This window comes from Pelecanus crispus, chromosome 12 (genome assembly GCF_030463565.1).
Source record: "Pelecanus crispus isolate bPelCri1 chromosome 12, bPelCri1.pri, whole genome shotgun sequence".
Taxonomy (NCBI): domain Eukaryota; kingdom Metazoa; phylum Chordata; class Aves; order Pelecaniformes; family Pelecanidae; genus Pelecanus; species Pelecanus crispus.
In genome coordinates, this window is record NC_134654.1 from 9,335,573 (window position 1) to 9,351,263 (window position 15,691).

The 15,691-nt window shown below is 51.0% G+C and overlaps 1 protein-coding gene across 4 annotated transcripts in view; it reads right to left on the reverse strand.

Annotated features, from left to right (window-relative positions):
• Positions 1 to 228: 228 nt before the first annotated feature.
• The window catches only part of ATP2A3 (ATPase sarcoplasmic/endoplasmic reticulum Ca2+ transporting 3), a 60,592-nt gene continuing 45,129 nt past the window's right edge, over positions 229 to 15,691 (reverse strand). The window contains exons 14-22 of one of the 4 annotated variants that reach the window (XM_075719547.1): positions 15,081 to 15,416; positions 14,768 to 14,988; positions 13,824 to 14,026; positions 13,627 to 13,712; positions 12,826 to 12,959; positions 12,274 to 12,391; positions 11,533 to 11,650; positions 9,457 to 9,529; positions 4,045 to 4,497 (exon numbers count right to left, since the gene is read on the reverse strand). In XM_075719547.1, the coding sequence (XP_075575662.1) occupies positions 4,422 to 4,497; positions 9,457 to 9,529; positions 11,533 to 11,650; positions 12,274 to 12,391; positions 12,826 to 12,959; positions 13,627 to 13,712; positions 13,824 to 14,026; positions 14,768 to 14,988; positions 15,081 to 15,416 (1,365 nt within the window). In that variant the 3' untranslated portion in view covers positions 4,045 to 4,421. Of the gene's footprint in view, positions 1,995 to 4,044; positions 4,498 to 9,456; positions 9,530 to 11,528; positions 11,651 to 12,273; positions 12,392 to 12,825; positions 12,960 to 13,626; positions 13,713 to 13,823; positions 14,027 to 14,767; positions 14,989 to 15,080; positions 15,417 to 15,691 lie in introns of those variants that run through there. The other 3 variants (XM_075719548.1, XM_075719549.1, XM_075719550.1) reach the window with 3 other exon arrangements.

The following is a 15,691-nucleotide window of genomic DNA, read 5'->3' on the forward strand; positions in this document are numbered from 1 at the left end:
TTTTCTACAAGGTGATGGTCATGCCAGGTATGGACCAAAAATCACAGTAAGTCTTAGCAGTTGGTATTGGGAACTCTTGTGTGTTTGAGTTTCAGGAGTGACATGATGCTAAGGTCACTGAACCTCATGAACACCTCCCACCAAGCGGGACAGCGTTAGCCTGAGCCCCTGCACAACAGTTATTTGACGAGTGTTGTGGAGCCGGACCCTGCCTAGGAAGCATCACCATTGACCTGATGTACAAAAGACAGACCAAAAATTGCTGCCGAGTTGTCCTAGCTCTCCTCTGGCTACTTCTGCCATGACTCCGCTTCAATCCCAGATTTGTTGCTGTTACAGGAATGAAGTCCCCTAGCCCCTGTGGTAAAGTCTGTCCCTCCTGCTCCTGACTTCTCCAGTGCCTGGTGGTACCATCCAGCCTTGGCTGAGCACAGCATCAGAAACACACGTACAACATCTTCACAGTGCCAAAGTCTGAAACACACAAGTCCAAAAAAACCTCATCCAGACCCTGAACCATACGGTGGCCACATGACAGAAATAAAACATAGGATGCAGTACTTCTTTGCTTGGAAGAGCACCTCTCTTTTTCCTTTTCCAACATGCCTCCTGATGGGATCATGCACCACAGGGGGAAGAACTCATCCAGCAACTGGCCACAATGACATTGCAGCCCAAAACAGCATGAAAGACTTGTCACAGCTGCTGCCCAAAGCTGACCCCTCGGGTGCTCACTCCAGGGATGCGGGACCCTCGCCTCCCGCCTTGGCTGTAACCCAGCACGGTGCCTGGACCCTGAGAAAGGAGTATAAAGTGCTCATGGACAACCCCATGCTGCTGTCCTGGCGTGTCCTCCGCTGTGCATCTCGCATCGCTGCTTTCCTGTGCGGGGGAGGACCTGTCACAGCAGCCCACAGATGCTAAAGGTCTTGCTGGAAAGACCTGAGCTTTATTTAAAAACTTTGAATATGCCAGGCAGCACCATCAAAATAAAACTAGAAAGGAAATAATTCCTAAACTCTCTTGTCAAAAAAGCAAGGATCCCAGAGGCTTTGCCCCTAAGCTGCCTTTTTTAACAAGCTCTTGGGCAAAACAGTCACCCAGTGTCCATCTCCCTTGTATTGCACACAGTCGGATGCCTTGGTAAGACACAAGACCCAATCTCAAAGCGATGGTCTTGGCTCTGGGATCTCCAAGTTTGCACAAGAACATGCTTCAGCCTATAAAAGCTCCCAGAACGCTGCTGGTGGCATACATACAATAAATAACTACTCCATGATTTATCCTGACCCTTCACCAAAGCATAAAGGAAAAATACTTAGATATATGGATATTTTTCTACTTCATTAAAATATTTTAACAGTAAGACTCTGTAATCAAAAAGCATGGGGTGAAACCTGTATCCCAAGTAATTAAAGGATGGGGGGAGAGAGACATGGTCAACCGTTCAGAAGGGGAAATGGGGACGTGTCGAAATGGGGATGTGTCAAAAAGGTCCCTCCTAGCAAGGGGGATGCCTTCTCCATGTAACATTAGTGCAGGTTTCCTGCACTATTTTCTAGGTAGATCTAGAGGCTTATGATATAAAGGCAAATGCAATTTGCTGCTGCTGGAAAGAACAAGCCTTTGGCTGGGACACAGCTCTGGTTTCTTGCCCCTGATGGCTTGGGTTTTGGTAACTCACAATTGCAACACAATGACTGCACAAACAGACTGACATTGCCCGGGCCTGCAGCAGGGTGGCATCTCCATCAGTGATAAATTAACAGAAACTCTGCATCTCTATCAACAATAAAATAACAAACTTGGCATCTCTTCACACAGCCTTTCTGTTAGTGGGTTCAGAAGGATGCCTGGTACAACCACAACCAGCTCTCTGCTGTCAGATGAGACTAAGCAAAATTTACCATCAGGAATTGAATAGTGACTTAAAATTTCATTATTTCATCTCTGCTCTGAAACAGAGCTCTGTTTTTTTCTTTTGTCTTTTAGGTCTCCTTACATTAGAGACTCCCATCTATTATTCGGTACTCATTAGTGGGACCTTTACACAAGAAACTCTTCCACACACATACATATGTGGGTAAAATTAATAATCCTACACCAGACCTTAAGCCCAGGGAAACCAGTTTAACTTGGGTGGTGCAATACAGAGTGGATGGACCAAGCAGGTGCCCGCAGGCACAATGGACCAAGGCTACCGTATACCAGGGAGATGCCATCGGGCAGCTGAAAGTCCTACTGGACCCTACGAATGGGGTCGGGATGCTCTGAATCAGGTCCAGCCTCTCCCAAACTGGTTTTCAGCCTCAGGGAAACACAGAAGCAACTTCCTCTGAAGTCACTGAGCTGGTACTGGATTAAATTCCTGCTGGTTCTTTCCCAGCACAGAGAGCTGGAGATGACCTGTACTAAAATAAGATGAAATCCACCCTTTCGGGGAAGGGCAAATCACACATCTACAGCGTTAGTCTTACTGAAGCCTTATTTTGAAGGCTTAACCAGTACCTGGGTCATGCCCTGGTCCTCTGTGCCAGGGTGAGTCTCATCCAAGGTGAAAATCTTTAAAGAGGAATTGGATGCCTCATGGGATCACCGATTGAATCAATTAGACGTAACACATTTGAAAAATAAAACTTCTTCAAGACAAAGTATAATAATATTAAAAAAAATCAGCAACAACCTTCTAACCACAGAGTATCTATAAAGATCTTTTTAAAGAGCTCAATATTAAAATTCCTTGAATACATTATATATTAAATACAGTAACAACATTTCATGCAAGGTTTTCTGTACAATTAAATCAGCTCAGTAGTATAACAATTCTATACATTCCCATTGGTCTGGGGGCTCTGCTCATCTTCAATGCTGGTGATGGAGAAAAGAAAGGAAGGATGACATTTGGCACCTACTGTACAGAGGAAGAGTAGCTCTCGCCCAGGTGAAAGAGAAACAGAAAAGCAGTGGAAGCTTTTAAGAGGCAAAAAAGTAAAAGAAAAAAACCAACAGCAAAGGAGCAAAATGCTATCCAAAACCCTGGGTCTAGTGCTATTGCTGGAATTTAAGAGAAAGGAGAGATACAGGGTCTGGCTAACTAAATATCATCAGGATGGATCATAGGGGGACATTGAGGAAAACAGGAGGGAGGATTTGGAGAGCTGGAGAAGAAATCACCCGCTATCATCTCCTCAGCTGACGCAGCTCAATGGAGAAAGATCAATTTACTGGATCCACAAACTCTTGCTGCAACCTGTGTCAACCCTGCTGCAGAAAAATCCCAAGAGGATAAAATATAGTTGGTGCCTTATAAAAAGGGATGCCATGACAAACACCGCTCACAGAGAAGGACTACATTATGTACAAGCATACATTCATTCCTGTCTCGAAGGCAGATTACCGGTGTCAAGGATGCCCTGTGCAAGACAGCAATGTCCTCCAAGGCAGAGGACGTGAACTCATGGACATGCTCCTAAGGACTTAAGCGCTACTCCTGCTAGGGAAATAGTTAAAAATCAACCGAATACAGAAAGCATGACCAGGAGTGAGCAGCAGACATGAGGAAGGCAAAGTCAGTCATCCCCATGCTTTGCTTTAAATGGTTGCCCCTATGAAGAAGATGACTACAGCTTAAATAGTGCAGATGGGATCTAACAAGATGTTGGACGGAGAAGAACAAAGACTACATTGCACTTTGGTGTTGGATGAGCCTGAGAAGGTGCAGGGCTTTCCGCAACAGAGGGATCAAACAGGACAGTGTGGTAAATAGAGGGAACTTCACCTTCCACCGCACGCACCTGGCCTTGACATATTAACACACGCCCGTGAGATCCACGCCACCGGTGCCCACACCTTGAAGCTATTTTCACGTGCTGCAGCCCACAGGCACTGCGGCCACCGGAGCAGAACGCAGCAGCCGCAGCGATGCACCCACCAACACCGCGGATATCATTGAGGGTCGGCGACCCCAACCCATGGTGCCCTCGCCTCCCTCCCCTGCCCTCGACCACCAACAAGCCCTTCCCGGCCCCGCGAGCTGCCCTTGCACATCCCGCCCCGCTGGGGGATGCAGCCTCCGGCCCTCACTCAGCATATTCCCTAAAATCCCGACTCTCCCCCTTGATCTCCTGTGAAGGATGCCTTGCCTGAGCTCAACCCATCAGGGTGAAAATTGGAAAGAGGGCCTCAAATTTTGCAGGAACAAATCACCAAGGAACCACGTTACGATGACCCAGGTCCACACAGCTCTGTCCCCAAACCCTACACCAGCTGTCCAGTAATTGCACTCTTATGTACAGGAAAAAGAAAGCTACAAAACAAAACAAAATCAGTATTTTTCTTTTCGACGATTCACCCGCATTTGTCTGATAGTCGGACACATGCATGTCCTGCTGGCTTCTAGCGATGGTCATGCATGCAAGACTTCAGTCCGAGTTACAAGTTAGGGATCCTTTAGTTAGGAGCGTTTCCTTCGTGTCATTCATTTCTTGTCCTCTTCTCCTGAAACAAAGGGAAAAAAGAGCAGAAAAAGTATTGGTGAAGGTTCAAAAGCAAACCAGGTCCCTGGTTTTGTTAGCAAGAGAGATTGCTCCTGGGTTGATCCCAGAAGCGACCTGGGATCCTGGCTGCACCTGGGATCCTGCCTGACTGCAGCCACGGCAGCTCAGGCTGCACAAGGAGGAGGATGCCCGTCCCCAGGTGAGGAAGGGCTCAGCATGCTCAGCCTGCAGGAGGTAGGAAAAGGGATGAGCCGGAGCCGTGCAGGCAGGAACAGCAGGAAGGCGAGCAGGCAGGGATCCCTCCTTCCCGCTCCTAATGAGAGCATCAGGAGCACCCAGGGAAAGACAGTGGTGCAGAGAGGAGGAAGCATCGCAGCACACACCTGCGGTGGTGCAGCCCCCCCAGCCACTCGAGATCTCAGGATCAGCCCTATTGCGCCGTTATCTTGGTCATAAGCGCAGTGACTTGGGTGTCAGACACTCCCTGGCCACACCTGGGCCACCTGCTGCCCGAATTGTATACCAGAACGACTCAGCACGAACTGTGGCCCGAATGTAAAATACTGACCATAACCGATCATCTCGAGATCCTATAAATAGGGATCCAAAAGGGAGACCTTTCGAGCTGTCCGGGACCGCAGCGGGCTGTGTGACCCAGTATCTCCCCCTGAGCTGGGACGCCTCTCGGGAGATTTCGCGAGGACTGAAGGATCGTCCATTGACAACTTTGCAAGGACTCAGACACCTGATTCCGCGAGGTTCACCGACCGTCCGTTGATGAATGCTGGCACATAAAAGTGAATGATTCATGCAACTCGCAAAAAGGGAAATTTTAATCACAGGATAACCTCTGTCTGTGTGTGTGTGTGCATTTGATTTAGAGCTGTTTGTCAGTCTGTCTGTCTCTATGCGTGTGATTTGATTTAAACCCCATCTGGGTGTGCAACCCTGCTGTAAGTTTCGGGTGACCCTTACCATTCTCGAATCTTTAACTGAGTCACTGTTTTGATTGTAACAAATTCCACTGAATTGCTCTGTTAAACTGGCTGATGCTTAAGTGCTGATAAGAATTATTTAACCCAATTTTGTGATCTATCTCAAAAATATTAATAAATCATAAATTGTTGCTAAATCAAAGCCGTGTAAAAAAATCATATTTGTGACACCATCCCAAAGCCTTGTCCCTGCCACAGCCAGGTGGATGGATATTGCTCTGTGAGCTGACACCACTTACACACACACTATATATATTTACATCCATATATATCTCCAGAACAACTAGCAAGGACCAATCTACCCACTGCAGTTGCTGTCCCAGCCCCAGGGCTGCCCTTCTCCCTACCCTACTGATGGATGGAGTCGGACATGGAACGTAACAGGTAACACAAGTCCTGAAGGAAAATTACGGTATTCAGCTTGAACTCGGCGTGAGCAGCCTTGAAATCTCTGCCAGAGTTTGACTCACACCAACTAGATCCCCAGTTTTCAAGGAGTCAACAGCAGCATCCCCATGCCACCCCCCCCGCCCCCGAGGCAGCAGTTACTAAAAAAAAAACCAACCCACAAGGCGGTCCTTTCTGAGAAGAGTTAGAAAAAAATCACTTATCATGAATCTGTTGACCTTATTTCTCTATCTTTCATCGCTGCACACATCACCAAACACATCTCACAGAGGACTGCTGTTACTGTGCTCTTGATAAATAGGGGTCCTGCCTGGGGTTATCAGCGAGGCTCAGCGCCTGCACTGCCAACCCTGGTGCCGACAAGCTTCCAGGGGAATTAATAAATAATGGCGGAGAGAGAGAGAGAAAGAAAGAAAAAAAACCTCTTCACAACTTCTGCCAAAATTTCTTCACAGCGCTGGCTGGAGAGCCCAGCCCTCATGTCCTGAGATAAAATTGATTGCTGCAATGGCAGCATCCCTCTGGATGACCTCTGGCACCGTGGGCTTCAGAGCGAAGCAGGGATGCTGGCGACCGTGCTGTATTAAATCTCATTGCAACAAGCCACTGCGCTTCCCCTAAATGCTTTACCCTGTAGTTGTGCAAACACGGGGTGGCTGTGCCATACGGTGGGCAGGGACAGGAACGGGACATGGCTGCAGCACTGACAGCGAGTGTTTAACCATGGCAGATGCTCTTCAAAATGTTACTCTCGGGTCTCTAAGTAAGCCCCCTGGCACAGAGTGAGTTGGGTGTTTCTGTGAGAACTCCAGTCAGCTGAGGGTCTGGCACCCACTTCGCTTTAATAGGATGCAGGTCCCTGTGCACCAGTGCCTGGCTCTCCTCTCTGCGCAGTGGTGCCAGGAGCAGGGGGGATGCAGGGACCTATCTGCAGGATTGATGGGGTGGTCACGATCCATCTGGATCCTGCCTCACACCAAGTTTCTCAGGGTTGTCACAGCCCTTCAACTCTTGCAAACCTGCAACTGAACGACATGAGCTCATGTCCTACAAGATCTGCTCCCCACCAGAACAGCCGAGGCTTTTGGGGAGGTTTTCCCTTATTGCTTTTGACTTTCCTCTTAATGGGTTCCTGTAAAAGGCGATGCTGGAGGGATGCAGACTCCAGCCACCAGCCTGGATCACTCCCTCCACCGAGGGAAACGCTGCAGCCATTGTAGTTCTGAAAGTTGCACATCTCCCCCACTGTACCAGGGCACCCCGAGCTTCAGCCGAGTCCCCAGACCCCAGAAAACCAAAAGGGAAATCCTTCTCCTATCCCTTTGCAATACCAGGGCAGCAGCACAGAGAGCTTCCTTCTGCTCTTCCATTTCTAAAGCATGGCACATGCACACGCATCAAAGAAAAAAAAACCCAGGAGAGAGGGGGAGGGGAAAAAAAAAAAAAAAGTAAGGCGGCAGAGCTGTAGAATCCGGAGATTCTACAGAAGCTGGAGGGATTCCGGCACCGAAAGGTGCGGTGCCGCTCTCCTTCAGAGCATCCCACAGCTCAAGCGAACGACTTGGCCCGTAGGGACGCATTCCTCCCCAGACGCCAGCACCCAGCCAAGGTAGCTCCGCACAGAGATTACCCTACAAGGGCAGCCACGGCCAGAGGCGCTCGCTCCCAGCTCTCTGCTGCGCCAGGGAGAGGGACGCCTGCCTCCCTCACAGGGAAACGGGTGGCTGCAGCAGCCCTGGGCTCCCGGGGCAGTTTCGGGGGCTGCCCTCGTCCCCAGGTGCGGGTGCATGGGGGACATGAGGGTGAGCAGCTCCTTTTCACTACGTCCTGGGGCTTTTCTGTGATGGGACATGGAGATTTTGGTCCCTGCAGATTTTGGGCTGTCTCGGAGGGATGCGGAGCCTAGGCTGGCCCTGGCAGGGAGCGTGATGCACTTGTCACCGCACAGCCACCTCTGCCAGCTGCTCTCCTCTGGGAGGATGTGAAAGCATAAAGCTGATGCCGACTTTGCAAATAAGAGTCCAAATCTCCCTTGGTGGTGGGGATGCTTACCCAAGGGTACAATCTCACCTGCACATCAGCAGCGGTGGCAGGAGGCTGCAGAGCGTGGTGCCGCTCACCGGAGAGCGGACAGGTACCCAATGGTGGGGCCACCACCTTGCAGCTCCTGCAGAATCACCTGGGGGCTGCCATCCTCACCAGGCATAAGGACAAAGAGCTGCATAAATGCTAATCTGCCACAAAACACGCCAAGACAATTCTTGTACATCAAAACAACTGATTTTCAGTGACGCTGCTGCTGGCGGGGCAGTTGCGTAGCTGTGTTGGCAGAAAGCACCCGCTTCTTGACTTGCCCCTGCTTTTACCACGGCACAGGTGAGAAACAGTGAAACCCAAGCACCCAGGCAGGGCTTGCCGCTTAACGTGCTGAAAACAAGTGAAAACACCAGAGTGGCAACACTGACACCTGTGATGGGTTTGCTTCAAGATGGTGAAGATGAGGAGTCCCAGGGATGGTGCAGGAAGGCTGGATGGGAGCGGAGTGGCTGTGGCAGCGGGCTGACGGTGCACAGAGGAGCACGAGGACCAGGGTTATCTCAGTGTCCTGTCCGGATTTTGTACCTTTTGAGAACCACTCAGAAAGGAGACTTCTGCAAGATCTTTGCACAGATGCCGGGAAACCTTCCTCCTGCATGCCACAGGGCTCGGAAAGCAATACACTTAAATGTATAGAGGACAGTAAATATTAAAAATACTAGGGCAAGAGGTCCTTGAGGGTGGTCAGCCCTTGTGAGCCTGCCAGCGTGTATCTGTGTGATGGACACCTGAGAGGATCTTGGAGAACATCTCCATGTTCCTGGCCAGAACATCTGCAGGTCCCCACCAAGACAACCTAGCTCAGCTGTGCACTTGCATTGCATCCCAAAACTGAGACAGGAGAAACCTCAGAGGGGCCAGAGATGGATGAGGGCAATGATACATGCAAGGCATGCAAGATGAGAGGCTAGGAGTGACCGGGAGGATGAGGAGAGGAATGTAAAGCACTGAGACCATGGTGAAAACTGAAGAGTCTCAGCTTTCTGCCGCTTCAAGGACAAGGAAAATCCAGCATAATGGAAACACAACTTATCTAAATCTGATAAAGGAGAAACTTTTCCATGCAAAACCTGAATCAGCAGAACTCACAGCTATACGTTTGCAGCCCTTGACTGAACACCCTTCTCCATCCCTCAGATTTTGGCCTCAGAAGGTCCCACACTGGAGGCCATGCCCAAGCACTGCCTTGAAGAGACCAAGCAGTAGCCTGTCCCCTGACTAAAACTGCCATGCGGCTGCTTCACAGGCTTTTTAGACCTTATTTTGAAGCAAATCACAGAGGTCAGTGTGGGAAAGGAGACCCTGTCTGGGTAAGGGGTCCCTGGCCTCCATTATCAGCCGGTTTTCCAAGCCACATTCACCCGGACACAGCCCGAGCAAGTCCCCACCACACACGAGCAAGACTTTGGAGGAAGCATAGGAATACGGCATTCGGGAATGAGACACGTAAGAAAGCCAACCCTTGCTCTGGAGTCCTGCAGGTTTTCAACTGGTGCTCCCCGCTCCACATGTGCCTTACTGTCCTGAGAATGCCTGGTAAAAAAATCACAATACCACATTTAAAAGTGGCTTTTGGAGGGTTTTTTTTATTTGCTTTTCAAAGCCCAGAGGAATTAGGAATATGCAGGATTTCAATTATTTCTTTCAAATGTGATGATTTAAGCATGATTTTGCCCCATAGCCATGACTGAATAGGTGCATGGGAAACCCTTGCTGGATGAGACACAGAGCGACCCATGAGCATCAGCAGCATCGTGACCGTGGGGATGAGGGCAGCTCAGAGGACCCAGCACGTTGGGAGCATGGCACGGGAGAAGGAAGCACTCTGAGCTGGTATTACGGGATTTGAAAGGATCATATGCCTGCCAGAAACCCTGCTGTGCTCAGAGCTGCGCTGGCAGAGCCAAAGAAGAAGAGCCCTTCCTCCAACAGCGCTGAGTTTTTATAGAGAAATGGAAAGTGTGGGAGAAAGACAGACTCATCCCCAGATCACAGATGGTGAAGTGAAGACCAAGGGCATGCATGGGATGCAACAGCCAGGAATTAAACCAGCTCTCCTATGCCCAGTGTTGCGCCATAAAATTGTTGCTACAGGCTTGTAATCATACAATAAAATAGATCTGCGTGATGCAAAGCACCTATCAGTCTGTTGAGAAATGCAACAATTAAATAAAAATAAGCTAGAAACAACTTCTATCTGGTCCATAAAAATAGGAGCCCCCGCACATCCATTCCTCAGCAGAGGCTTCACTGAGCAATTGCTGTGGTTATGCATCAGCTCGCCGCAGAAAGGAAAGCTGATGTGAGCACTGCCAGCATGCCGGGACCTGGTGATGGGGAGTGCAACCAGTTTGTGATCATTCCCTGCTTGCAATAATTTCCCATCCTGTATTTCCAGCTTTTTGCATGGTTTTGCTCCGTGTGAAACCAAACAGAGCTGTTACGATGCCCCAAATCCCTCCCTGCCAGGGCCAGACAAACCTGCCTTCAGCCCTGGAAGGCGAGAGTGGCTTTGCACAGTTTTCCTGGGTCATTATTAAAAGGTGAAGGTAAAAGGAAGGGTTTGCTAGAATGTTGGTTGCCTAAGTGGGGAAAAAGGTTTGAGCAAGGTAATGCTGTGAAAGGACCTCCAGTCCCCACATTCAGGTGGCTCATCTGCCCCCCAGGGCCACCCCATCTTCCTCAGGCAAGGATGATGTCTCTCCTGCCCTTTTTTTTCCATGCTATCACTGTGGGGGCCAACACACCCTAAAAAAATGAATAAAATCTGTTTTCCTGGAGAGGGGCCAGCCCTGTGGCAGGCACAGCACCGCTCAGCAGCCACAGCCCCACAGCCACTGCTCAGAAAACCTGCAGGTTCAACTCAGTGCCAAGATATCACCCACAGCAACATCTTTTGCAAGAAATGAAAGAAAAGATGATATCACGTCTTTGGAGGGCTGCCTAAACACATGCTGTGATTTACAGCACGCAGCCCAGGAGCACACAGGAACTGCTGCCCTGGTGTCACAGGAGCTGCTTCTCCTCCACATGTGCCACAGGACGGATCCCGAGAGGTGCTGGCCAAGGGCAATCCCATCATAAACAGTTTATAAGGCATTCAGCTCTCGTTTGATCTTAACACAGAGGCAGCAAACACAAGATAAGGACAGCCATAGAGGGGTGGAAGATTGAGGGGAAAAAGGAAGGATTCCTATAGAAACCAGTATTTGATTTGTTTTGCTTTATAAGAGAAGGGATCCAGTTTCCAGAGGTTCGAAAGGAGCTAGATAAACTCACATGGCAGATTTATCTAGTGCTCCAGCTCCTAAGGGAGTATTTCAAACAGATGTAAGTGCCAACTGCTCTGCCTGGTGTGGCACCCGGGAAGGAAGCGGGTAGGACAAAAAGTCCCTTTTTCACAACAAAGGTGGATGAACATGCAGGCGCAGACACCACACGAGCAGAGGCGAGCGAGGTGTCCACAAAGCCATCATGAACCCCAAGCAAAGCGCCATGGAGCAAACATAACCCAGTGTGGGGCAGACCATGCTCACCGTCCAGGTGGTTGCGGGAAAGGTATTTGAGTCCTTCATCCAGCAGGATAACGGGCAGGGAGATCTTCATTACAACCACCCATTGTGGCCAGCTCAGGGGGGTTACCTGGAAGATGAGCTGCAAGGCAGAAAGGATTGGACATGTCAGTAGGGAAGGAGGTGGGATTTTTTTGTTTGTTTTAAAGGTCAGGTTGTTGTATGGCACAGGTTGAGAAAGGGTCATCCCAGGTACAAGGAAGGAGGGATCCAGACAGCCCAAACAACAGGATTTCTTCAAGGTCTGTCATGATCTCAAGGTGGCTCTTGGCCAAGATCAGTCAAAAACGATGTCTTTCATCTCTCCTGCAGATGAGGAAAGTGAGGCACAAGCTAGGACTGTATGTGCTCATAGGCGCTTAGCAGGGACAAAGGACAATGTAACCTCCTGGCCACAGTGACCCGCTTCATCTTAAGCGCCCTCAGGCATCAACTGAGGCATCACCAGCCTTGGACTGCAAAGGGGGGCGATGCCTCCAAAAGGAGCCGAGATAAAGGAGAGCTTCTGACTTAAGTAAAGGCTCATTGGGGCAGGGTGTCTCCCGGTCCCCATGTTGGTTCAAGTCACAGGACCTGGTCCTGAGGGCATGTGCTGGGGACAACCATCCCAGACGCTTCCAGACCCAAAGATTGCTCCAGAGGATGTCCTTGCCCACAGGAGGAGCTCCCTGGGCTGCACGTGGAGGGGGCACACAGGGCACTCACAGGCATGGGCTTGACGTAGAGGATGAGGAAGTGCAGAGCCATGGACATGACAATGGCCCCCAGCAGCCAGATGTTGAGCCATGGTGGCATCCGCAGCAGCGACTGGTTCTCAGAGACACTGCGAAAGCGAGGGGACAGCGTTAGCCCCAGTAACCTCCTGCTCCCCACACCTGCCCAAGCTGGGGTTTCCCACTCCTCTCCAAGGCTGTATGCTACAGCCCCTCTCTTCCAGACTGTTCAGCTTCAGACTTTGCCAGTTTGGATCTGGACACCCATCTCAACGCAACCAGCTATGCAGGGATTAGGACTGGTCATTAACAGGGCCAAACTGCTAACGCATGCAGATCCAGTCCTTCCTCCACCGCTATCGACAGCAGCACACCAGCTTGGAGGAGTTTATTTACAGTGAGCCCAGTGGGCCCCTGCAAGAACGTTCCAAATGGCTCTGCTGAGTCAAAGCAAAGCCCTCAGCCCACCAACGGATGCTCAAAGAGTCCCTACACAAAACTGGTTATGCGTAGAGCACACAGAGTAATCCTGTGGCCACCTTACCTGTTCAGAGCATTGCACATTTCAATTGTCACCAGCACAGACAGAGCCATTGTGGTCGGGTATCGGGACTCAAAGATCTCACAGTTGATTCCTTCAAAGATGGGGTTGTCCTCAGTGCACCTCATGAAGTTCCTCTGTCAGCACAGGAAACCGCTGGTAAATACATGGCACAGCAGCAGTGTAGGAAAGGCAGGAAAGAGGAGGAACAGGTCGACCGGTTCGGGGGCACATGGGGAACCTTGATTATTAGGGGTGCTGTTAAATATCCCACAGTTCAGAGCAACTGATAAAACTGTCTAAAGTGACCCAGCTTCTGCTGTGGTTGGGGCTTTGGGATTATGGCTGGATAGTGGCTTAGAGATTTTCATGTGCAGTTAATAAGGTGTTTGAGCACACCCACATCTCCATCCAAAATACATCTTCCATTGCATGTGACATTGGGCTGCAATGGCAACTGCTTTCCTACCACCTTGTTCAGTACTGTAATGTAAATGTAATGTAAAAATGTAATGTACAGTAATGTAAAAATCGATCCCTTTCAATGTGGGATCAGGTACAGGAGTTACTTTCAGCTTCTTTGAATCAAGTTTTTCCCACCATGCTGATTGCTGGCAGAAGCAAGGCTGGAAACATGAGCCTGAGGGAGAGAATTTGCTTTTATTTTAAATTATTGTCTTCTCCACCGGGAATTTGGGAACACTACAACAACCACAGAAGAAAGGTAGAGGAAAGACCCCAACACCTGAATCCATGCCCTCACCCATCTGCTCAACACGTTGGCCCATTCCCCTCCTGACTCACCAGCTGATGGAAGGAGACCTGCGGTCCCTCGGCGTCGTACAAGAACCACCAGGTCGCTGCGCCCACCGTGGCCAGGCCCACGTACACTGTGGCCGAGAGAGACACCCTTACCCCCAGCACGCGGCAAGGAGCCCCCTACCCCATGGCACCCCATGCTCATGCTTGTCCTCTGCCCACTGGCACCCGCAGGGGCTCACCTCCGATGGCCAGGTAGCGGAAGAAGAGCCAGCCACTGATGAGGGGCTCCTTGGGATTGCGGGGCAGCTTGTCCATGATGTCCAGGTCAGGGGGGTTGAAGCCCAGTGCGGTGGCCGGCAGCCCATCTGTCACCAGGTTCACCCACAGTAGCTGCACGGGGATAAGGGCCTCGGGCAAGCCCAGGATGGCCGTCAGGAAGATGCTGCAGGTTAAAAAACAGATGTACGAAATTAGATGAACTCCATGGCAGACAGAGAAAGCATCTGTGTTGTGCAAGGGGAGAGCGAGCAGGAACCCTGGATCCAAACACCCCAAACTGAATATTCACCCAAAGTCCTGCAGATGAACCTGCAGCCCCTGAGTCAGGAGTGTGAAGTGCAGGATTGAATTTTGCAGCTAAAATTTGTTCCTGTTGCTATTAAAATTTGCTTTGCAGTCAAAACCCAACCATTGATGTCCTCACGGCCACATGGGATCCTGTTGCCAGCACAAACACCCCTGCTGAAATGCAAGGGCAAAGGATGCCCAAGTGATCCCAAGGCTGTGCCTACATTGCTGACGGCAGCACTGATTACTGGGAGGGATGGGCAGGGGACAGGGACAGGGAGAGCTGCCCCGGACCTGATGCAAAGTGCATTGGTGCGACCTGGTGACAACAGCCTGTCCACAAATATCTGCACCCATCTTAGACACTGGCATGGGCTTAAACAGGCAATGCATTAACAAAACAGCTCCTGGGAGGTGGTGTCCTTGTAAAACCACAAAAGAAAAATCCCCCTGTCCCTGGGGGACAACGCAGAGCTGCTCAGTTTGGCACCCAGAGTTACAATTTTGGGCACCGCATGCTGCCAGGGGTAGGGGACACGACCAGGTCACCTGCCCCAGGGGATGCATCCCCACCTCTGCTCCCCCCAGTGTGGTGCCTGGTGCGGGGGGCTCTCACCAAACGACCTCCCCGACGTTGGAGGAGATGAGATAGCGGATGAACTGCTTCATGTTGTTGTAAATGGCCCTGCCCTCCTCGACAGCTGACACGATGGTGGAGAAGTTGTCATCGGAGAGCACCATCTCAGCGGCCGACTTGGCAACGGCCGTGCCCGACCCCATGGCGATGCCGATCTCGGCTTTCTTCAGGGCCGGGGCGTCGTTGACACCGTCGCCTGTCTGCATGAAGCCGTGATTAACGGGGTACAAGGGATTGGGCTGGATGGAGAGGAGGGGGCCGAGGGGTGGTGGGACATCCCCAGGGGACTCACCATGGCGGTGATCTCATGGAATGACTGGAGGTACTCGACGATGCGGGACTTGTGCGCCGGCTCCACACGGGCGAAGCATCGGGCATCACGGCACGCCTGCCGCTGTGCCTCAGGGGGCAGCTCATCAAACTCCCGGCCCGTGTAGGCTTTGCCAGTCACGTCCTCGCTCTCCGAGAAGATGCCAATCCTGCGGCAGATGGCCACTGCCGTGCCCTTGTTGTCACCGGTGATCATGATGACGCGGATGCCGGCCTTGCGGCACATCTCAATGGAGGAGGTGACCTCCTTGCGGGGAGGGTCCAGCATCCCCACACAGCCCACAAAGGTCAGGTTATTCTGCGGGGGGACAGCCCCAGACCCACATTAATCCCCAGGGATGCAGCTGCTTCCCTCCCTGCTGTGAAACCACCCTGGGCACGAGGATTTCCTGAAACTTTCTGGAGGTTTCCTACCAAGAGCCCCATGGATGCACTCTGTAGCCCCAATGCAATGGGATGTTCCCATCCCCTCTGCTGCTCCTCACGCCTTTCCACTTTGCTTCCCTCATCCCTGTCCCTCTTGGTGGTCCCTGGACCCCTCTCGGCAGTCACTCCATGGGGATGGATGCCTGG